General features: G+C 47.2%; 1 protein-coding gene across 2 annotated transcripts in view; it reads right to left on the bottom strand.

The window, feature by feature from the left end:
• PDE4B (phosphodiesterase 4B) overlaps window positions 1-24,751 on the bottom strand; it is a 148,405-nt gene that overhangs the window by 93,503 nt on the left and 30,151 nt on the right. The window contains exon 1 of one of the 2 annotated variants that reach the window (XM_090146825.1): window positions 15,153-16,074. The exons of the other annotated variant lie outside the window; for it this stretch is intronic. Within the exon in view, the coding sequence (XP_090002951.1) occupies window positions 15,153-15,388 (236 nt within the window). The 5' untranslated portion in view covers window positions 15,389-16,074. Of the gene's footprint in view, window positions 1-15,152; window positions 16,075-24,751 lie in introns of those variants that run through there. 2 annotated transcript variants of the gene reach the window in all.

The following is a 24,751-nucleotide window of genomic DNA, read 5'->3' as shown; positions in this document are numbered from 1 at the left end:
CTTCTCCCAGCTACAGGAGAATCTGTGGATAAATTACTGCAACCCTAAAAATCACATCCCAAGGAGGGCCTGGGCTCCACAGGGCCCAGCAGCAGCACTGATGGTCTGATGGGAAGCAGTGGTGCTGCTCGGGGCTGTGGTACCTAGAGAAGAGGAGGGCAGTTCTGACTCCCATCTTCCAGCACAGCCCATGCAGAACTCCCCTCTCCCATCAGAAGGGGCTGCCCAGAGAGGCTGTGAATGCCCCATCCCTGGAGGTGTTCAAGGCCAGGTTGGATTGGGCCCTGGGCAGCATGGTCTAGCATTAAATCAGGAGATTGGTGGCCCTGCATGTGGCAGGGGGTTGGAGATTCATCATCCTTGAGGTCCCTTCCAACCCTGAAAATTCTGTGATTCTGTGAAGGGGTCCAGCAGGGATCAGGCACGGCTGGTGAGCAGACCAGACACCCCAGGATGTCCACTGAAGTCACACATTACACAGCCTGGGCTCCAGAAGGCCGTGCTTCAGGCTGCCTGGTAACTCCTGGGAGAGAGAACAGCCTCTGCCACCCACTGTGTGCCTCTGGGCATGCTGCAAGGCACTGTGTGCCCATGGGGGCACTGGGTAAAAACAACAGAGCTCAGCCCCAAGCAACCTGCACTTACATACTGTGGCTTCACAGTGGGAGGGGTAAGGGGAGCTGCCATCTGGAAAAGCACTTTCTGTATGACCAGCAACTCAGAAGCACGCAGCACAGAGAATTCCTCGTGGCCTGTCCTCAGAAGACTCAAATTTGATGACCTAGAGATTAATCTTCTGCACAGAATGCAAATCCAAGCAGGAGGCCCACGCATGGCACACCAATGAAAACAGCCCGGCCATACCAGTTCAGGGAAGGATTATGGCCGTGGAATAAAAAAACATGTTTTAACAGCTAAATAAGCCGGCCGGTGTCTTTAAAATATTTAAAAATAAGAGAATGCTCACCCTGTTTCCAAAAAGTAAACGCAAGGTTAGAGGTGGGAAGCCATTATATTCCACCTCAGCTTCAAATGCCCATTCGTGCACTTTCTGCAAAGTTCAGACCAATAAGAGCTGGAACAAAAAAAGAGATGCTGTGGCTGATAGAAGCCATGGCAAAGCAAACTGTTCAGGAAAACACATCAGCCTGAGAGATGCAGGAGCAGCAGGGCACTCGGGCGGTTCTGGATTACTTAGTTCATTTGCCTAAAACATGAGGAATCCACTCACTTATCAGTAAAAATGACTGTGGTTAGGGATACTCCAGGCAAGGGAAAACAGACCGAATGCCAACGCATGAACTGGCAGGGTGTGCTGCAGAGAAATGATGGGTCTGAAAGGAAATACAAAGAGAACATAAAAGGTCCACTGGGATTAATATCAAGAATGGCTAGAATCAGAAGACAGCCATCTTTCAGGCATGTTACAGCTAACACACACTGATTGTCAACATCCATTTCCTGGTATTAATGCAAGCAGTGAAAAACATATCACAGTGGTAATAAAAGCATGAATAATGGGATAAAAGGAAGAATCAAAGTCATTCTGCTACTGTGCTCCATAACCTGAAGGTGCTCCTCTTTAGTGAGGACCCACCAGCTTTAAGGGACGAGGGGGAAGGAGGACCTTCTTCGCAGCTTGGCTAACCAGAGACTTCTGAATCACTTGAGAGCTTGTTAGTTCTTTTACTTGCGCTGTACCTGTTCCTCCTATTTAACACAAGGATGTCAGGCAGGTGTAGAGAAGGTTGCTGGATGGCTTTTCCCACGCCGCAGCCACCGACCTGCTGGCAGCCCAAGGAGTCCAACATCCAGCCCAGGCGGGATCTGCAATTCTTAACCCAAAGAGCTAAAAACAACCCCCCCAAAGGCTGCATTCCTTCGCAGTGAGCACGGCTAGCTGGGAACCTTTGCCACCACGGCTGACAAGAGGAATTAATCAGAGGCAGCTATCAGCTGCATTCGCTCCCCAGGAGCTGCAGCCCCGCCGCCCCTCGCGCCCAGCCGCACGCACCGCTGAGCTCCACATCTCGGCTGTTCCTTTCAGTTGAGTCATTACGGGAATATTTTATTGCCTTCCTGAGATGATTAACAGCTGTGACCTTTTCAAAAATTTGGAAGGTTCTTTTCTGCATGCTAAGTAATAACACAATGGCTTAATTTAAACTATAGCACAAACCCATTCTGCCTAAATAATCCCTGTCAACAATTAATTTAACATTAAGAGAGTGAAATAAAAATGCACCGTCAGTAGCAGTTTTGTTTTTAATTCGTTTGTCCTTTTTAATATCCTGCTTCAGGCAGGAATTATTGGTGACAAAGCCAGCCGGAGTTATCGCATCCATTTAACTTCTGTGCATGAAGTCAAATCCCATTCAGCTGCAAGAAGCTGCAGAGATCCACGTTCCAACTTTGCCAAAGTCTCACTGCTGCTGTCCCCCAGTTCCCGGCCCCAACACACACAGCACCACGGCAGAGCAGGTGACCTCAGGGCTGTCTCCCTATTGCCTCTTGCACAACAACTGTAAGGAGACGCGTGCCCAAGCAAGGGCTGGCTGAGCAGCACTGAGCAGCTCTGTTATGTCCAGAGATCACTGCGACTTCCTTCCACCAAGACAAACGGAGCAGTGATGCCTGCGAGCAGCCCGCCCTCCACGTGTTGGCATCCACTCACTTGTTACAGGATGCTCAGCACAGGCCTTCATGGCAAGCGGGGAACGTGGGATAAATACGTGCACTTATTTTCAGTGGTGACACACTGCCATTTTTCAGAGGTTGCTGTGTAACTTCAAACCCAAGGTTCCTTCAAAATGCATCTGTGTGGAGAGGTGAAGAGCACGCGCTGCAAAGAGATGTGCAAAGAAATGCTGCGCTCAGCCTGGAAATTTACGTTTCTGAAAACACAGATCGAGAGATCCTGTATGGAAGTGGGCCATTGGCAGCACAGGAAAGGACTCTGTGTTGGTGCCTGCTGCCCAGGCAGAGGCACGGCGCCCTCCAACATTCAAATCTCTGCTCGCCTTCTCCTCCCTGTCTGAGATCCACTTTTATCTCTCTTATCTCCTTTTAAGCCTCATCTGCGGTAATTGTTTTTGTTAAGCCTGGTTAATTAAGACTGCAGGCTCATCAGGGAAACCTCCCCCTTCCTCGGCTTCCCATTTGTGCAGTAGCTCAGCAGAGCACGACCCCGCGGTGCCCCTCAGCAGGCACCTGCCCGTTGCCTCCCTTCTGCCCCCGCAATGGCCTGGCTGCTTCTGGAGGGAGGTTTCCCTGTTCTGCCCACCCCACACTCGCAGTGCAGTGCTGACATCCCGGCGGCTGCTGCCTCACCCAGCGCTGTGCACTTCTGCCTTTGTCTGAGGCCACGGACGCTGGCTGCCAGGCTATCTGACGGGGCTCATAAATCAGCCGCTCTGAATTATTCATGACGTATTTAACCAAATGCTCCACCAAAATCCCCAGCAGCTGTAAATCTCGCAAAAATACGTTACGAATTCTATTTTTCTTCACAAACCACTAAATACCGCTTTTTGCAAAGATTTCCTCGAGGCACCGCTAGCTTTTACCTTAAGTGATGCCAGAACAAAGGGCGGATTTCATCATCTGTTTTGGTTTCTGATAGTCCTCTTCCTTGAACCATTAATATTACTGAAAGCAGAAATGTAACTCAGCTTGTTATCTTCGCAAAATCAAATGCATTGGACAGGGTATTATTTGCCTCAGGCAATGCCATTTCAAGTTTGTATCACTGCTAGGCAGGACCTTTCCGTTCACAAAGCAAATAATCTGGATTTGACAGTGACTGCTGCCACTCACCCACAATGAGCACTTGCTCTTTCCCCAAGAAATCGGTTTCCACCCCGCTACATTTGAATGAGCAAACCTGTGGTGTTTATTACATGGGAAACATTCTCCCTGAAGTCCAGAAGTAATTAGAATTTGTTTTTCTTTGCCTTAATGTGACGATAACAGGAGAAATCGGATATTAACCGCGACCGTCCTTAGGAGAGCAATTTCATCTTTACCAACTCCGAAATTAGATTTTTAGCAGTGAAATATTTGTTCGGTGTTAAATGCTACGAAAAGAAAACCCAACAGCTGGTGCCTGGATGCAAACCCACAGAGCAACTGCCCCGAACGTCCCCTCCGTGGGGAGCACTGAGCCTGGAGCACTCTGCAATGCCCAACCACTCCTCAGGGACAACCTCAGCACCTCACGCTCCCGGTTTCCTGAATTTTCATCTGTCTGATGGGCACGTTCCACCACTCCAAGATTCCTGATTACTTGCGTTACACTGTCAGGCACGTACCTTTAAATGAGTTTTCAATCCTATATAATCCGGAGTTCATTTCCTCACTCCTTACCCACAAAGTTACCAGCGCACCCCTCAGTGCTGTGCCTGGCTGTCTCGCTCCCTGCCTTGTTGTCTGATTTCATCTCCATCCCTGCTGCACAGAAGCAAGACCAGGGTTTCTCAATGCGACTGCTCTCTTGGGATTTACATAACAAATGAGAAGCAGTCACTGACAGGAATACCGAGCGCAAGGCCAGGCCGGACCTTGGAGGGGGGGCGGGTGGGATCCACTCTGAGACCGATGGAAACGTTCTGACACAGCTCTGAATGGGGAACCGTGCACCACCCCGCTGTGTGCTCCAAAGGGAGCTGCATACAGAATGCAGAAAGCCTAGGCATCTTTTTAGCACCGCTGAATTTCCTCAGATTTCCCCAAGATGCCTTGAGACTCGGGCAGAAAGTCTCCTTCCTCCCCATCTCCTCCCCAGCACGGCCGGCCCAGGCCAACAGGGCCAGCTTCTGTATCTACTGCAGCTCCACGATCCTAACTCATCGTATTTTTCAAATTTCACTTGGGGAATTAACATCAGTGTAAGGCCTTTTAGCTTATTCTGAATTATTTTAACCAAGCATTCCAACCAAATCCATCTCTCAAGCACAGCTGGAGGCGATTTTGAGCAAGTACGCCACAAAGGGAGTATGCTGCCAAATACTGTTAGTGGGTAACAGAACGCAAATCCAAACAATATAAATATGCTCAGAACACAACAAAACAACCTATCAGAAAATACCTCTGCCCCACAGAGCAAAGCCCTGACGTTTCTCACTTGGCCCCTTCCATGGAGCTCTACTTTACATGATTCAAATAAGTGGATCTGTAACCCAAAATACATGGTCCGCCCTTAAGAAACCCCCGATGCTTTCCAAGCACCGCTGAAGACGACTCAGATTCCATCCACAAAAGGTTGACCACCAGAAGGCATTCCTGACTTTTTACAAATGCTTCTTTCCCTACAAGACAAACGGTACTGGTTGCCTATGGTGGGCATGCTGTGCACTGCAATCCGGAATGCACACAGCAACACAAGAGCTTTTTTTTGGGATATGCAGTAAAAATAGCAAAGCCTGACATTTAGAGATTAATGTTTTTTCCTTATGGAGGCAATTTTCAATGACAGTAGTGCAGATTCTCTTTATTCTCATTAAAAAGCAAGGCAGAGCTTAGGTCTTGGTGATTTAGGAAGGTGCTTCTCTCATAGGCAGAAGAGACTGAGAAAACATCAGTATATGTATAGAGGTGACTGATTAACCCTTCCGTAAGTTAAAAGACAGCAGTTGATAATAGACCCTAGACATACAGACATTGCCAAGACATTGCATTTCAGAGAAGCCTATTGCAAAGTCATGTTTGTAAGGAAGCGTGGGCTTCTCACTGCATCTGCTCTTCCAGTCTGCATCTCCTGGCGTCGCCTCTTTTCTCATTTGTTCCTTCCTTGTTATTACATCATCTGGAGCCGAAGGAGCTCAGCGTCATGGAAAAAAGGGCTGCCCTGTAACAACTGTGCGACCCGAAGATGGATATGTTCAATGAACGCTGGCTCAGTCTGATGACAAGCTGTTGGAAAGCAAGTGGCAACGTCACCAATGGCCTGGCGCAAGCCAGCCTACAGATACCACAGGGACAATGCAAGAGCCACTTGCTTTCATGGTCCTGGCCTCCAACAGCTCCCAGTGCAGTTTGTTAAGGGGATCCCATCTGACAATGCAAACCTTGGCTAGATTTAGAAGAGCACAATGACTAAAGGAGAAGAGAGCTTTACCCAGCCTCAGAAGCTACAGGTGTCTGGGGGTTGTCATCATTAATCTACAGAGATCAGTTTGGTGCACACAATCGCCACTTGCTCTGAAATTTTTTCTCCTTAAGCCAACCATGAAGAAATACCAAAGCAGAGAACACTGTCCACTTGACCTGACAGCAGATCACCATGCCCTATCTGCAACCCATACAGAGGGACAGCACGCTTCAAACTGGGAAGCACATGTTTTCCAGCCATGGCATCCAGTGATTCCACATCTGTCACCTCCCCCCCCCCAAAAAAAAAACAAAAACAGAATTTGGGAAACCGAGATAAGGACAGAAGCAAATACAGCATCCCAAAGTAAACCACATCAGTAGTAACCACAGGGAAAGGCACTGTGCTGATGGAGGGGAAGCAGTGGGGACACCGCTCAGCCTGCACAGCGTACCACCAGGACACACAATAAAGGTGCTAAAAGCCTGCAGTTGTGACAGCTCTTGGAAATCCAAGCCCTTGTATACACTGTGAATGTACTCATTGTTATAATAACTGAATGCCGATGAAAAACGAGCCTCCCTAGGATTATCCGCTTCATCTGTTCTTTATACAAATATTCCAATTTCCTCCCCATCTAACTTGTTCCTCCTCTCTCAAACAAGGTAAATGGGCTGAGAACCTCTTAAATGAGCACTCATTAATGTCCAGGAATTAGATCCTCAACCAATCCCACGCCTGGGTCACAATTCCTACAGTAGGACTCCCAAGCACTCAGCCATTAGCACAAGCCATGCAAACCCCACGCTGAGTGCCATGCCAGTTTTCCAGCAGCAGAGAGGTGTCTGCATCTGTGGTGCATAAAAACAGCTTGGTTTTATGGCAGAGAGGAAACACTGCTCTCACTCAGTGTACTCATACTGATGGTCATTATGCTGCTATTTCTGCTTCTGCAAAAGCTGCACATGAGCAGTCCTTGGTAAGAACAGGAATACATTCCAGGTTGTGGGGTAAGGAGATCTCCTTACATGCCCAGATGAGAAAAATGGACTAAACTAAGGTTATGTGAAACTGCAACAACAGATGACAACATAGAGATAACCAAGTCAAAAGATTGCATTACCATCTTTGTGCTTTTAGCTTATTCATAGGAAACCACCAGTACTGTGTACTACATCTGTGATGTTGGGCAGAGAAAGACTCCAGGTGGCAGAGCAAACACCAAGGAAGAGCAACAGCACCGGGCCACTGGTGCTTCAATAAGGCTATGGTAGCCCTAGGCTGCAGCTGAGCTTCTCAACAACACGTGTCTTTATGTTACAAGCAAATATTGTACTCTGGCTGAAGTATCTCAGAACCAAATGATATTGCTAGGAAAATTCACAGGAACTTGACTTTTCAGGATAAAATTTAGGCTCCTGAAGACGAGGAAGGGCTAGGAAGAAACGTATTACGTCATGAACATCATTTATTTTCTCTTACGTTCTGCAGTGTTGTATGAACAGCATCAGGATAGGCAGCTACTTGACTTTACTTTCTTAGGCAGGTAAATCACTCCCCCCATCTTGCTTTCTGCAACATTTAAACAGTAATAGCCTGCATATATGTTTTCAAGTCTCGGGGAAAGAAGCACTCAATTCTCTCACAGATGATCTAATAAAGATGGTGAAAGCTGGCACTGAAGTCTGACTAATCTGTCACTCACCTGGCTCCTGCATGCTCACAGAAATCTGCATTTCTGAAGCGTAGATGGCTGCCTTATGCGCCATTTGGAGGCTGGCAGCGCATTCACCAGGCACCATCACTCGCAGATGAAAGGACCCGCAGGCACTGAAGGTGGAGCTCACTAACATCTGCTCCTCACTTGAGAGGAGCAGACAAAACTTCCCCGAGGCCGGGACACGAAGGCAGCGTTCAGAGGCGATGGTCAGAGGTGGAAGCGTGGGGCAGCGCCCCAAAGCCTTGCCTTGTTCAGCCACACTGGGCTCTGGTCCCAGCAGCTGCTCTCACAGCGCCCAGCCAGGACAGCACGAGCTGCTGCTGATGGACAGCAATTGCAGCACTTGCAATGGATGCGGACCCCCCTGTGGCATGAGCTCCAGAATGCAGTGGGCTCCCTGCAGATTCAGGTCCTCCAATTATCTTGGTAATAACAAACACAATAAAATGGAAGAGCTAATTCTACATTATTGTTATGAAAGAAAACTTTCCCTCCAACCTAATGAAGTTGTCCATCATTATGCAGTCATTACCTGCATATGCACAATGTCAGCAGGGCTCATTAAAGCTGTTTGAAATGAAGGAGCAGCACAGAACGTTTCCAATTCACACCGAGGGCTCTTTACGTGGTTCTTTATGTACTGACAAGGCAAGGAGCAAGCACTTGCTTTCAGACTGCATTCTGAGCATTTCAAAACCATACAGCAAATACTGTGAGACCAGGGTAAAAACTACATGCCAATGTTATAAAAGGAGACTATTCATTAAGCACTTTTTGTTGTAATTGGATGCACTTGGACAACCTGTACCAGTGTAAGAGCCACATCTGAGCTGAGAGAAATACCTCTTGAATCCTGTTTTCTCTTTGCTGATAAAATGAGATTAATTTCTCCTTACGTTTCCTTTGGGGAGGCATGCTTTCAGGTGGTGCTACATGCTCGCTTTCCATTCCAAGGTCTAGACAGCTACCAGGTCAGAAATCAATAAAACAGAATACAAATTACTGCACAGACTTTATTAACAAGACAAACGTGCAATGCAACAGAATGGTAATTATTCAGTACATAAACATACAGATCTACCTGCTGTCTACTTCTGCACTCAGAACAAGGCTCTCCTTTCCTGAGGGCTGCCCATTTGCACTGGGGTACCAAGTGCACGGTGACCGAGCTGCACACAGAGCTGCTGAGAGCGCAACAAGAGCACGGATTTGTTCCCTAAAAATTGATAACCTGGTTCCCATTTAATTCCATTAACTGCCAGGCAGATGTTTTTCTTTCGTAGCATTGCAATTTATTGTGGAGAAAGCTGCAGTTAATTGCTCCATCACGATAAAATGCAGCTTTCTTGTTTAGAAAGAAAAGCAGAAGGGCTCTACACAATGTTCTATTGACCACAGAAAGGTAATTCAGTCGCAGTGAGTGCAGGCATCCTAATTTTACCCATAAAAGCTTTCTTTTTCTAGTAAAACGAGTTCTAGACAGTAGCAAAGCAGGCAGCTTCCCAACACAGCAAATCATCACAGCAACAAAAGAACCACATCCACAGTGCCTGCCCCCTCCTCCTCCCTCAATGTCCTTCCTCCTCACCCCCCCTCCCCCCCAGCCCCTCACCATCCTGCTCACTTTAACTTCTTCCACACTTTCCCACTGCACTGGAAAGTCAAAACACCAAAGCAATCTGGGTCAGGCCCAACTGATTCCTGCTTAGGCACCCTACTGCAGTGATGTGGAAAATGGAGCAGGCAGGAGCACGCCGCAGCACAACGCAGCACAAGGACACATGTGGCCACCAGGAGGTACGACTTGTCGCCCACAACAAAAACAGGTCATTTCAACAACAACAAAATAAATACACTGCTGAACACACTGCTGTTTCTCCAGTCTTATTCCTGAATCGCCTAATGCCTGATGTGTTCCTCAGCAATGCCTACTCACAGTGCTGAAAGAACAAAAAGCTCGAAGAAATTCCAACTTGTTCTTTCTTACAGTGCTTCCCAGTGACAGAGCCTTGTCTGAAAGCAGAGATTCCACCTCTGCAGGCATTTCTTGGAAAGTAAAACTACTACCTGGGCAATATTTCACCCAAGCCTCTATCAGCTGCTCTGGCATCAGTCTTCTCACTTCAGCTTTGCATTCTGCTTGTGCCGCTATGCCAGTGCATTACACTGTATTTACTATCAGTTAAGTTATAGCCTTAAATATTTACTATCAGTTACAGCCTGATATTATAGCCTTATGTTGTAGAGACTCACAGATGTCAAGCATTGCTGCCCACTGATTTGCAAAGCGCTGTGCTTTCTGTCACACCAGACAGCAGCGTGGAAAAGGCAAGCAGTGAATGTGAAGGCATAATGAACATGGATGCAAACACGTTCATGCTGTGCAGAACGGCACGATGCCTGCAAGAAGTCATCACACCCCTTCAGCAGAGTTCAGCTTGTTTACTTCTCTGTCTCTTTCACATTCTCCATTAGGAGACTGAGAGCAACTTTAATTTTCACGTTTTAACTTCCCCAGTCTCTTCTCCTCTTTCTGCTTCTCCAAATCCATGTTTGCAAATCTGCCCATCACAGCACCAGCAGAGCATTCTCCGTGACACTGCTGTAATTCACCTCTGCCAGGAGCACTTTCCATTTGACTGCTGCAAAAACCTCGTGCTACGATAATTACGAAGAACCTACAACCTTATCTGTTAAACTACCCCCAAACCTGCCCTGGGTGACAAAGGAACACGTCACTGCTGCGGAATCAGTGTGATGTTCCAGTAAGATATGCAGGGTAACAGAAGTGAAACACACAGACATCATTTCTGAGAGCGCGCTGGGGTTATTCAGAAACAAACAAACAAAAAAAAGCTGAAAAAGATAAAAAGCAATGACAAACCAGAGAACGTATGGCTGTGCAGTGAAGCTCACCCACAGTGCACAAATGATGTAGCAGATATGTGAGTGCTTTATCAGTCACTACTGGAGACCAGCTCCAGCACCAAGAAGCAAGGCTCCAAGGCAGTGCAGGCTGCCAGGGCAGTTTAAGGACTACCCAGAGGGTTAGGGTTTGTTGTGTGTGCTCATGTCTGTTGTTCCATGAGCCCTCCTCACCTCCATGTCCTTTGGAATCTTCCCTGCCACTCCACGGTTGTTGCTCAGGAACTTCTCTTGGAAAAATGCATTCAGCAGAAATAAAAAAGAAGAGAACCTCCTGTCCTTCCCCATCTTTTTCCCTCCAAGTTTCTTCTTCCTCAGACTTCAACAGATAACAGAGCAACTTCATGTGTCCAGTACCAGTGAGCAAGAGAATAATCTGCCTATTCCTCTGCCTATTTCTTCAAATGAACAGAGGCTTGAAGCTGTATCAATAGCCAGTGAAAAACAAAACCAGATCTGTTCATGAAGTAAAGACAATCATGCTATTCATCTCCGGAACTAGGGAAATGCATCCTGCTACGTATACAGCAAAGCTGAAATACATTCAGAATCGTATCATATGCTGCTTTCACACGGAAACAGGCTATGGTGAGACCGACCACCTTTGCCTCCAAAACAAAAGACAGTTCCTAATTCAGCCTAGAACAGGACTCGTGCTGAGGCCCCTTTTATTCTCCCCAAAAGCAGCTCTGCGAGGGTCCTGAGGACACTAGGAGGAAATACTTCACCATGGGGGCAGCGAGACCCCAGCCCTGCTGCACAGAGAGCTGTGGGCCTCCCACCTCTGGAGATGCCCAAGGCTGTGGATGGGGCTCTGGGCACCTGGGCTACAGGAGCTGGCCTTGCCCATGGCAGGAGGTGGGACAGGGGGTGCTTTAAGCTCCCTTCCAACCCAAACCAGCCTGGGATTCTGTGAAGAAATGACTGAGGAGATTAACGAGTCTCATAAACGCTTGTTATCCTCAGCAATTTCAAGTGTACAGACCGTCTCCAAAATGGGAATTTTCTGCACTGCTGTTGCAGCGTTGGTTGCCACTAGTTCAGGCTTTATGAGTTGGTTCCAGAAGCTCGGTGCTCAGAAAGCAAAACAAAGCGCTCCGTCTCCTGATAGCTGCGATGTGCCTACAGTACGTTGTGCAGCTCCGAGTAATTAAACAGATCAGTTGTTATTCACCAGGCTTGGAACGAGCTCAAATGCTACCCCTCTGACTGGATTGTGCCATACTATTTAACTTAATAAATTCCACCGCAGAAGATTATTTTGCAATGAAAACAGATCATGTTTTCAAAAAAAAAATAAGGCTAGCATATGATTCACATGTTGCAGTATACCTCAGAAAGCAAATGTGTTGGTATTTCAATTGCACTGAAGGATAAGCAAAAGAAAAAAAACAAAGCAAGACTTCCTATTGTGCCAGCTCCATCCTACCCTGTGCATTCTTTACTCCATAGAGTAACTAACTGCTACCAACAAAGAACTCACCTAAACTCACCACACACCACTGAATGGGAGACAGAAATTAATTTGATAATAAACATTATACCCTAAGAAAACACTTCATTAAAACATTATTTCTCATCAGAACATAGCTGATGACTGTACGTTATTCAACTAAGTGACCTAAATTGTATAAACAGTATAAAATTGAAGATAAATATTTAAAGAAAACTCAATTAAAAGCAGCAAAGAACACTGGAAAAGAGCTTCTGCCTTTTAGAAGACACTTTGGATCTTGCAGGGCACTGCTGCAAAGAGCCTTGCTTTGGGTGGCACCACGGTGATGGAAGTAAGATGGCAGATGAGAAGAAAGCAGGGCTCGGGGCAGGATGCTGTGAGACAGGGCATGCTGAGCACAGAGCACATCCCCCTGTCTCACGGAGATGCTTTCCCCTCTCTACAGGAAGCACTCCAAGTGGGCTGCCCTGCATGTTCCGCATTCAGAGGGCTGCTGCCACGTAGCAACTCACCTCTGCTGCTGCCTGCTCTTCTTCCCCCAAAAGCCAACAAACGCAACCGGTACCAGGGCTGGCTGCAGAAAGGAAGAAATGGGATGGGGGTTTCAACATCTTCAGGACAAAAATGCCGGATGGAAGAACGAGACCTGTGGATTCTGGCAGAGGAAAAAGAGTGCAGGCTTAACACTTTCTGCACTGCTGGGTTCTATGGAGGAGGTATTCAAAGACCGGGCACAGCAGCGGCAGCCACGGCACGTGATGGGAGGATTGCAGGCAGGCAGGGATCGGTGGCAGATGGTGAAGGGCACTGAGCTGACATGTTGGTCATGTACTGTCGTGACAACTGAGTCCTGAGGGGAACATTCCGAGAACAGAAGTGTTTGAATAATGGCCTTGTTTTTTGTTTGCTGCTGAAAAGTGATTGGATACAGGAGAGGAATGGTGATGACAGATTTCATCAGTGTAACCAGGAGAAAAAAGTTGAAATGCATTTAGTTAGAAAAGGCGGAGAACGCCTAGAAAGGACGATGGATTAAAAAGCAAAGGAACAGAGCAATTAAGACAGAAAACTGAAAATAAAGAGCATAGAAGAGTGAACAGGAGATTCATCAAGTAATGAGATTAGCAGTGCGGATAAAGGTGGTGAAACATCATCATTTACCATGCCACTAATCCCCATACAGAAGAAGTTCACCACACTATGAAAGTTAAAGATTATGTGATTTGCAGAAGGATGGATTAATTCCCTTTTAATCACTGCATGGTTTGCATTACTTCTGAGGCCCTTCCTATCCAGCCACATGTCCTCACTGCACAAAGGGACCTTACATAAATGGCCTTCCTGCGCAGCACAGGTGATGGATGCTCTGCACCGCACAACAGATCTGCAGCTAATGAGCAGATGCAGCCACCCTGCTGGAAGTGCCCCACTCACAGCACACGTGCAGCACAGCTCTCCAGACAACCTAACAAACATTGCGTCACACTTACAGAGTCAATTCCCTCCTGTTTCATAAGATGCTAAAGCAAGCTGACAGTACGCACGAGGTTGCTGTGCCCCAACTGCGTTCAGCCCGCATACGAACCCAAACATGTTGGAAACCTTTCCCTGCCAAGGCAACTTTCATCATTTCTACAGCAGTTTCCTTCTATAACATTAAAAGCTGTATGTGCAACTCAGAACCTGATCCTAAAAACTCCGACAGAAAGAGCACGAGACCCTTCCACCCTTCTGTTAAACAACAAACTCAGAATAATCCCACCTCCACTGATCCAGGAGATTATCAGCTACACCCCCAAGTGCGTGTGTGTACGCAGATTCACTGCCCTGCCCAGACAACAGACACCCCACTGGGTGCCCCACCAACTCCCAGCAGCCCGGTTTCTCAGGCCAAGCCAGCAGGGCAGGATGGGCAGCACCCCCCAGTACCCTGCAGTGAGAGATGACAGCTGCTGGAGGAACCCACACGTACAAACCTAAACCCTGCTGCCTATATCCAATTAAAAGGCTGCAGGAAGCTGAGGAACATGCAGAGCGTTGCAGAGTGGTCCCAGTTGGAAACATCCTGTTTCCAAAAGCAGCAGATACAGGAATGGTATCGGGCTGTTTCAGGTTTGCTGAGCACCCAACCTACGTGGATCTCAGGGGACAGCCCAGCCCTCCCTCCACTGCTTCTCCCTGCAGAACAGGAAGGCCATTAACATGGTTGTATGGGCACACTTTGAAAACGCCTGTGTTAATGAAAGTTTTTGGTGCAAGTCCCACAGCTACCCAGTGCATATTTACAGACAGGTGGGGGAATTAAAAAGGTGGGCTATCCAAGGTCCACCATCCAGAAACAAACCAACGTGATTGTCACTGGTTTCCCAGAGCTGTGCTTTGGATCTCTGTTTACAGCGTGGTTCAGCCTGCAGAACTGACAGCCAGATGCAGCTCACCATGAATTGCAGTGGCATGAATGGACTGCTGGGGGTTAGCAACTGGAAGGAAAAGACAGCTCTTAGCCAGAATTTCTGTGAAAAATGGCTGAAAGAAGGGATATCTGAAGCTGGTAACAATGGCCAGAAGGCACTCGGCATCAAGTTAAAGCCCTTTTCAGGATTTAGCCCCAGGAGGACCCTTCCCAGCCTGCTCTGTGTTGTGCTGTCACCTATGGGTGCAAAGGCAGAGCATGTCTTGGGGGATCCAAAATCCATCCCCAGCGGCAGCAGCAACGCCGGGGAAAGTTCCTGGCTGCCTCTTTGTTTGGTGATCAGCTGCCTCGCAGGGGAATAATGGGCTGGATGCATGCTGGGGAGCAGCAGCTGAATGCCAATCGCAGAGGCACTGCCTTATACACATTTGGGCTGCCTTCTGCTCTATTCATCCAACTCTTGCTGTGAATGAATCCCAATGCATTTTTCAGCCCAAAACACAGCTACCTTTGTGGCTCTGTCACCCCCCCGGCGCGGAGCAGAGCTTACCACGTATGTGCCACCGTGAAGCGCCGGCGCTGGCGGATGCTTTTGTTCACGAGCAACTTTCTGAAAAAGCACGGAGAGTTCCTCGGAGAGCTGCGGGGAGAGATCTTTGGAGACGTAGGTCTGTTCCCAGGCAGCTTGGGAAGCTCGAGTTCTAAATGCATCTGTTCTTTGAAAGTCCTGATGTAAATCTCCGACTCTGGAGTAGCAAGTTCCCTGGAAGAATCTTTTGCCGTCATAGTTCAGACGTTATGCGAGCTCTCACCATTCAGCAAGCAGAACAAAAACGCATCACGCGGGCATCGCCGCAGATTAAAAACGTTGATAAATCGGCAGAGCTTATCCCGCTCATTCACCAGGCTGCCTTCCAAACGTGAAGGCTGCCCGGAGCAACAGCAGCAGAAAGGGGAGGACAGCAAGCCAGCGCTGTCAGAAAAGCCTTTATCAGCCCGGCGCTCCCTCTGAAAATGCGCCAGCGTGTTTGTGTGTCAGCAGCCTCCTTGCAGACGGGGCCGGCCGCGAGCTGCACGCCGACACTCGCTGCATTCATTCAGCCGCGCGCCCGCTCATGAAAAATTCATCAGGACCCTCTGCTGATCAACCCCTTCCACAGAACGCCTCGGCTCCGCACACCTGCACAACTGAACAGTGCTGCATCTTGGGGCGGGCGCTGAGCAAATCAAGGGGTTCCCACGTCTGTCGTGAGCCAGGTAACGCCATTCATTCAGACCCAGGATGCTGAACAAAAAGGTCTCCATTCAGATTGAGTTTTAGCCATTACTGCAGTAGCTCCACCCATGGCGTGTTATTGGCTCGATATTATTTTGACAAGTGGCTTCTGCTCAGCTCCATCCTGCACTATGAGCCGGTCAGATTCCCATGCAACGCTAAAGCCTAAGCTGGGGGCTGTGCCACTGCTGTCGGGCACAGCCAGAGGGACCCAGAGCTGCGGCTCCAGCGCTGACACTGAGACATGCACACAGCAAGAAAAGGATTAAAGCAGGGCGAAGGCGGGGGGGGGGGGGAAGAAGGAGAAGGAACAAATAACATTCTGCAAGAACAAAGGCCATGAGAACGCACGCAGCACAGATGTAGCTGCACAGATGTAGCTGAGAGCGGCGCTGTGCGCTGGCATCCCGCATACGGCCGAGGGGCAGCTCAGCACCAGCAGCCCCCCAGCCTGCAGTGTGCGGTGAGCAGGGGCTGCCTGGGCAGAGCACGTTCATCCCAAAAAATTTAAGCCATGTGGGGATTTAGAAACAACAACAAAATCCATTCTGGATATAAACACCACAAAACCAACTTTCGTACTTGTAAGGCAAAAAAAAAAAAAAGAAAACCACATGCACAAGGTGCAAGGAAGTTAAAGATGAGATGCTGACAGAGAGAGAGTGGCAGAGCATCTTTTCGACTGGTCAGAACCAGGAGAGCCTTAAATGTAAATACAGTGATTCTTTGTAAAGGAGGAGGAGAAAGGAAAGAGAACCCCAGGCAGAAGGGGATGGCAGCCCTCTGATGTGTGGCAGAGGCTGAGTGCACAGGCTGCCATCAGTCACACAGCTGATCACCTGCTGCTCCAAGGCTCTCTTCAGTCATATCCCAAAACACTCTGCAAAAACATCTGCATGCCTTCCACAGCATCAAGCAAAAGGCTCTCCACAGGGCTTCCCTATAAGAGAGACCAGGTACCAGACACCGTGCCCACTAAGCTACTCACCATTCACAGTCACTAGAAAAAAGAAGAAGAAAAATCCCCCTGAGCATAACCTAAGGACACCGCAAATTGCAGCGTTATCTGATGCTTAGAGGTTTACACAATAGCTGAACAGGAACATCTAATGCTTCAGGAGCTATGACGTGTTAGACTGTGATATGTTGTGCTTCATCTCCACAGTACTGACAGCCAGGGAAAGACAAAAGGAAGCCTGAAAGCAATCTGGATGAGAAATAAAAGCCATGCAAATGCTTAGAATCTGGAATTCCAGACAAGAAAAAAAAGAATCTTCTAACTCACTGGGAACCAAAATGAGATATTCTGAAATGAGAATATATCCTCTATTAGAGAGACAGTATTTCTATGCCTTTTCATTAAGCTGCTGAAATAGCAAGGAGAAAAAAAGGGAACCCATCCTTTAGAAGCACTCTGCAATAAAGCATGCTGCACCAAAGCTCGGTATGAGGAGCGTGTTTGTACTTCCCTACCTGAACCCAGAGCTCTTCCACGAGCAGTGTCCATTTAGGAAGTGCTTCTCATCATCTGGACACCATCAATTAGTAATGAGGTACCAACTCTACAGAGAACATTGCAGTACAGTGTGCCAAGGCTGCTGATGGAGTGAAGGGAAACAAGAAAGACTAAGCTAGCAAGGTGGGAAAAGGAGAGCACGAGCAGAGGTAACCCCTTATACACTCATAAAGGATGAAAAAGCCATGTGCCACTCACTGCTTTGGCCAGCCACAACACAGGGGCTTGGCCATGCTGAGGTCTAGGACACATCACCAAGAGTGTTCTGAAAGCTCACCACGAGCACAGCACGTGCCTTCTGCTGGGGATCTCACAGGGCTCAGCAGCGCTGGGACCTGCTGGTTAGCTGAGCTCACTGTGGGGGCTGCCATCCTTCACACTGGCACACACTGCACACAGCCAGTGTCTGTGCTGTCACTGCCAACATCAGTACGGGAATCCCATCGAGACAGGCTGCTTGCCTTCAGGAAAGCCAAGAAGAGGTGAGAACATCTCAAGAGACCTGAAGTAACTGGCACATATAAGAATAAAGTTGGCAGCAGTTCTGAAAAATGGTTACAGTCAGCAACAGGGAACGAGGGCAGACAGAACAGCCAGGTACAAGGCTCAGCCTCCTGCAGGTCCCCCCTATACAAGTAAAAATGGCCAACAGACATCTTGCTGTTGCCTGAAATCATGCACTGTGACACAGGAGGACATAACACAAAGATCTGCCTGCCCTTAGAGACCAACACATGTGCTGAGATAAGTAGTCTGTGAGCAGCAAGGAATTTCTGATCGGAAAAGCGACTGGTCATACAAAGGAAGAGTGATGGAGGCAGAAAAGATGATTAAAGAAGGGCCCAGCAGTGGTGAAAGGAAAAAGAAAGAGTTTGGAAGAGCAGGGGAAATGAAGGTATTTTCCAAAGTTTGTTTGGGTGCTTTTTCCATACAACCTTCCCAGAAGGGCAGAAGAGTTTAATAGCTTTTAATAGAATAACTGATATAGGTGGAAAACAATATTGTCAAGCACACAAGTCCTCATCACGGGCTGGTCTTCGCCCTGCTGAGAGCACGCACAATTGCTAAGCAACAAGAAAACATACATTTTCTTTATGCTAGCACTCTTCTTTACCTGTTTCTATGTCAGAGTTGCCAAGATAAAATAAAACACCAGGGAAGAAGTGATTGTGAGATGTCCTGCATGCTTCAGGGGGAAGGGAAGAGCTGACTTTTGGTTAGGGGACTTTTCACAGCATTTGCAGTCAGCACCAATGGGATACTTCTCCCATAAGGCACACTCTGTGACATCACATTTAGATACCAGCAGTTAGGAAGCTCCTCTCTTACCCAGGTCATTGTTGCATCCCTACACATCACCAAAGCATCCCAAAAGGATAATGCTAACGTTATTGCCAATAAAGCCATTCTAAAAATATAAATTAGACAAGTTATTTCAAGAGACTCTGAAAGCAGGGTGACGGCAGGGTGACAGCACGGCCCCCAGCCTCTCACCCATATCAGAGTTCTAGGATTTCTGCCCAAAGCGCAGGGCAGGGATGGGCTGGAGGTGCAGTGTTTAAGAAGAGCTCCAGAGGCTCAGCAAGAAGAAAGAGGATGAGACCAACACGAGGGGAGGTGATAAAGTGTGCCTTCCGTACCTCCCTTCCACCACAACCAAGATGCATGCTGTGTCTATTCCAGTACTGCCTGCATTAGGGGCAGATGTTACATTGCTTAATTCTACCCATCCTAACCCATGCTAGTTCATTCTACCTCTCCTAATCCATATTTTGCTGTTAGCTCCATTCAAAGAAGCAGCAGAGCTGACGACGTGCTCTACTTAAACATATACCTATGATTGACATTTTTAAACCGGCGCACCAAAATCTGATGCTTTAAAATAGTCATTTAGCCTGAATAAGAAGAATTCACCATCCTAATTTGAGATGCGCTCCATCAGCCACAACTTCCTACAACAAGGAAGAGGAGAGCCCCAACACAGCACAGCAACCACGCTTCCAAAGGAAGTAGAGCAAACCCAGTCCTTAATAACAGTATAAATGTCACAACAAAAACATCATCTGGAAGCTGCATGCAATAAACTGCTCCAGCCCTCCCTTAATAACGTCCTTAATAGAAGCCCAGCACAGGAACCTGTCTTTTGGGCCCACAAATGGGAGGTTTTATGGTTTGGGTTTTGTTTTCTTTTCATCTTTTTAAGTACAAAGCTCATACTCACTCCTTGCCTTCGCTCAGTTGCAACGTCTGCTGGCTCACAAGCTCAGCTTCTGAAAGATGGTCTCTCAATAGCTCTGTGACAGAAAACTTTAAATGACATGTTTGAGGATTTTTCTTGTATTTTCCTGAATGTTTCCAAAATTGAAATGCTGAACGAGAGGCAGAAATACATCACTAATTACTGGTTTCCAAGACAAGTTCCCCACGTTGAAGGGGCAAAAATAATAATTACAATTCACTGCAATTCATATTACCTTTGGAAGATCAGTTTTTTGCTATATTCAATAGTTTAAAATCATACACTCTCTACCTTCATTCCCACAGATTTAGGGGCCTCTGAATTCTTCTGAGGGGCTGACACCAGTAATTCTTGCACAGACCTTGGAAGTGACGTTTTGGAGCGCTATAAATGGCCACAGAAGACAGAACCACAGCACCTAGCAACACTTACGTTTGCAGAGCAAGAGCCGAGCCAACTGCAAAAGAAAGAAGCAACTAGAAAAGCCTGTCCTTATTTTAGAGAGTCTGGACAGCAGCACAAAGAAATTACGCACGTCTAGGCGCTTCCCAAGGGCTGAGCAGGACCCGCTCTACCCTGAAGGCCTCCTGAGCTCTTCCCCATTAATTAGCATCCAGTTGCATTAGAGCAGATCAGTCCTCATTTAGCGGGCAGCTCGTGTGTTGGTTTTTGCTTTAGCACCCAAGTACTGCAGTTTTGGTATACGATTTTGTGAGTTTTGAAGTCTTTACAACACCTCGTACCTCTAGCAAGATGAGGAAGGTCCAGGATCCGTTTCAGGTGGGTCACAGATAAACCAGCTCTACCTCTAAGGACTGCTCCTCTAGATCAAGCAGCCCCTGCATCACCTGAGCAGCAGCACTTGGGGCATTCAGAAGGTGGATGGACACATCAGCAGAGCAGCCAGCCCCACGCCTTGCACTCTGCCATTCAGTCCATACCGCACTGGGCACATTTTTGGCCACAGGAAGCCATGCAATGGGAAGACTGAGACAATGTGGATCCGAGTTCCTCGAACTTTTCCATAATTAAACAGAAAATACAGCTTCTTATGGCACTACGATGCTATTTTCCCTTATAAGTCTTTGTGTTGTTACCTCCCAGGAGCTACATATGAGGAGACAGATTTACGAATTATAAACCCCTGGGGAATGATGTAAGATGTGGCATTCATAACAGTAACTTCCTTAGCAACTTTGCGCTTGATTTAGAATATATCTCAGAGAACTTTTAACTGCCTTCTATATTATCCCGAGTGAGTAATCACATATGTCAGAACAATCTGCATTACTTGAGATTATTTTCTGATTTCAGAGCTATAGATTAATGCTTCACAAGTGAATTGAGCACATAAGCTTATTCTTCAAAGGCAGAAACCTCTGTAGTGACTGTAGAGCAAAAGAAGGCAGGGCAAAGAAAAGTTACAGTTCAGTTTTCTGCTCTGATTCAGGCAATGGGAATGGGCCAACGCTGCACGCTTAGCCCTGGACAAACCCCCTCCTCTTTTCAGATAAAGGATTTAAGTCATACCCATGAGCAAACAATTCTCCATTACAACCTCACCTGCAACAGCTGAACAGGACCCAAAAACAGGACTGTTAATCTGAAACTGCTCTATTCTGGTACTTTACTCTTAACCCTTTCAGGTTCTTCAGTCTGCTGTAGTTGACTGAGAAAACAGCGTCCCAGCTTGCACCCAAGTGATTTGGAGTTACTATATTGAGTTTCAGTCTGTGTACAGCTTATCGTCTCTCAAACAACATTAAGATTTACAGCACACATCTGTTTTTAACTGCTGTTCCCCTAAGAAAATGCAGAGAGGTAAAGCTCACCACATTTACTGTTCAACTGCAAGGCTGTAAGCTCCAGCTCGGCCAAGAGGCTTCAATTTTGGTGCCTGGATACTGAACAAAATGCACTGTGCACCAGTCAGGACTCACATACTGCTTTATGCACTACAGATCAATTAGAGGAACAAAGTCACAGCCCCAAACCTACAGACCGGGGGCTGAAAGAAAGAAGTGGACAGACTCTAGCAGGGTCTACTGCCATAGGACAAGAGGAAATGTTTTCAAACTAAAAGAGGGGAGATATATATTGGTTATAAGGAAGAAGTTCTTTACGCTAGTGGTGGTGAGGCAGTGGCACAGAGCTCCCAGAGAGGCAGTGGTGCCCCATCCCTGCAGACACCCAAGGTCAGGGATGGAGCACTGAGCACCTGGTGGAGCTGTGGGTGTCCCTGCTCATTGCAGGGGGTGGGACCAGATGGCCTTTGAGGGTCTCTTCCAACTCAAAGGATTCCATGGTGCTATGATTGTACAACAGCCTCCAGCAGAGGCAGGCAGGTGACATGAGTCCCCAAGGGCTGGCTGCATGGCTCAGCTCGCATCACCACCTGGCATCAAGCACAGCCAGTGAAGACAAGCAAATCCAATGCTGAAGGACTAGCACCAACAGAACAAACAGGTTTCTTATGTCTTGACAACAGAAGCAGTTGTATCTCAAGGGAGTCTCACCAATCAGAAGAACCATTCATAACAGACCAGAGATAATAGAGTGTTGCTAAAGAGCTGATCTCGTAGCTTGGTTACAAGTATTTAGAAATGTGATTTCCAAGTGGACTTTGTTGAATTTGGCTGGGAACAATGCACAGTGCGTGGAATCCTACTCTCCCAGCCATGCAGCATGCAGGAGCAGAGCTGCAAGAGCAGCCGGGCTGCTAAACAGGCACAGCATGACACGGGGAAGTACATTCCTACGTGCAGCCCAGCACCACCCAAATAATCTCATTCTTACCATTCCTTAGTCTCTCATCCAATGCAACACTGGATTCCTTCTACTGAAAGGAGCTCACAACTTAGTCCTCTGCCTCTTGATGTGCATCAAGGAGGGCACGGTGGCACTGGCAGGCCTGGATGCTGGCAGCGGGATGCACACGTTCTGTCACACCGTGCTCCAGAGCTCAGGCAGCACTGAAGCAGCACACGGGCAGGTGCTACAGCCAGCGCAGGTCCCACGCTGCAGGGCAGAGCTCTGCTTTATTCTACACACCTTCACATCGATGCTTCAAACAGCCGTGTTGCTGTCAGGGCAGCACAGGGCAGCCCACCACCCGAGGGATGATGTGCTGTGCCAGCACGGCTCTGCTGAGAGCCAGCGATCCGCTGCACACAGCAGGGTGATTCTCCAGGGAACAAAGCAAGCAGGTTTTGATCTTTCCTTTCAGATGAAGTCATCGTTAGTCAGAAGTTTAAAGATAAAAGAAAGTTGTGTCAAATTCTGGTCTGATTCAGCTTTTCTATCAGCTGTATTTCCATAATCTCCATTTATTTTACATTCTTGGGAGGACGAAGTTTGAACATAATATTTCAGAAGCCTCATTGTCTTTTGCTAATTAATGGTGACTCATTTCTTTCCATTCTAGATACATTTCATGCTGTCTTACTTTATTCTGGATAGAGGTGTATAATTATAACTGAATCATTAAGGGCCTTTTCTGTGTGCCTCCAGCTACCTCTGCTGCGAGTGAGTTCCTCCAGGCAAAGCCTGCAGCGCAGCCTTCAGCATCAGCTGCAAAGAACCAGCGGGCTCCATGTGCAAGTCAAACTAAAAGGGGATGCTATAAGCAGAGGAAGAGCCAACAAATCTAATAAATGCAAACTGAGGAAAATGTAGTATTGCAAAAACATAAATTGTGCACAAAAAGAAACGCTGTATGAAATTAACAACATGAAAACATAAGTTTTTTAAATTTCTCAACTGAAGATTAACCCAAAGTTACGTTTCTGTTTAAAATTCCTCTATACCAACTATCTGAAACATAAATTGTATTTGTTGCATTCAGGATTTCTGGGAAACATCAAAATACAAAAACTTATCTAACAGCACCAGGCAACATCTAAATACAGGCAGCTGAGATGCCTGTATGCATTTAGCTGAGAAAACAACTCAGTGATAACCAGGTGACAAATGACCCGTGCAGCACGAGGCGTGCAGTCACACTGACCTACTGCTGGACTGGGTCAGAGCAGGGCAGGGAGCACCAAGGACTGCAGAACCAAAGACTTTTCACCTTCCCACACGAGGCACACATCCCCTGCCCACCACCTTGCCAAACCCAAGCAGATGGAAACCACAGCGAACGTTTTCAGGAGATATCTGTGAAGTACAGCAGACACTGTAAGAAGTACATCACAACAGAACATTGCAGCTTTTTCACATCCTGTCTGAAGGGGCTCCTGGCTCTCCAGGCCATGAAACCCAGAGCTTAACACCAGGACTGAGCAGTGCTTAAATGCAGCAGATAAGATTTCAAAGGAAGCTCATTGAAGAGCAAGCAAACAAAATCACTCAACAGTTGAAATCCTTTAAGATTGTTCCCAGTTAACACTCATATCTTTCTCAGTGTGAAGAAACTCAGGTCAATCACACTAATTCTGTTTTATGAAACTACACTACCATATGCATTGTCCAGAAACAGCACAATGTAATTCAAAATTGTGTATCCCACAGAATACATAGAATGCTGTGAGGAGCAGAGCTGACCTCCTTTTCCAGATGCATGCATGCTCTATGGAAATGCAGCAGAGGCTTTTGAGATGCAGGAAGCATGCTCAATGGGAGCGACTGGTCCTGGTTTAGCACAAGAGAACAGGATGTGATTTACACAAGTAATTTACTTTTTGGAGCAGGTGACATTCAGAGGTCCCTTCCAACCTCAACCATTCTGCGATTTAAATAGTTTTAAAGATAGACAAAAAATCAGAAATGTGCTTATAAGGTGCTTCTTTTCCCCTCTAGCTTATATTTTTCACATCATATGGAAAGGCAGCTCATCTCTTTTTTCTTCTATTTTTCAGTTGCAGCATATTTCTTCAGTTCTTATTCTCGTTGTACTTGAAATAATGTAAGAAATGAGACTTCAACCTATTGCACAGGGTAAGCAATTTCCCCATCCCACCTTCCCATACCCACCCCTTGGCCAGTTACCACCAGCACAACAACTTCACAGTGGCCAAACCCAGCTGAATTCAGCATCTCTGCTGAGCATGCAGTCTTGGACTCAATTTGCCCAAAATCCCACTGAGTTTTGTTGTTCTGCATTTAACTTTGCATCAC

Source organism: Phasianus colchicus, chromosome 9 (assembly GCF_987193195.1).
Source record: "Phasianus colchicus chromosome 9, bPhaCol1.hap1.1, whole genome shotgun sequence".
NCBI lineage: Eukaryota > Metazoa > Chordata > Aves > Galliformes > Phasianidae > Phasianus > Phasianus colchicus.
This window is presented reverse-complemented; position numbering and strand designations above follow the sequence as displayed.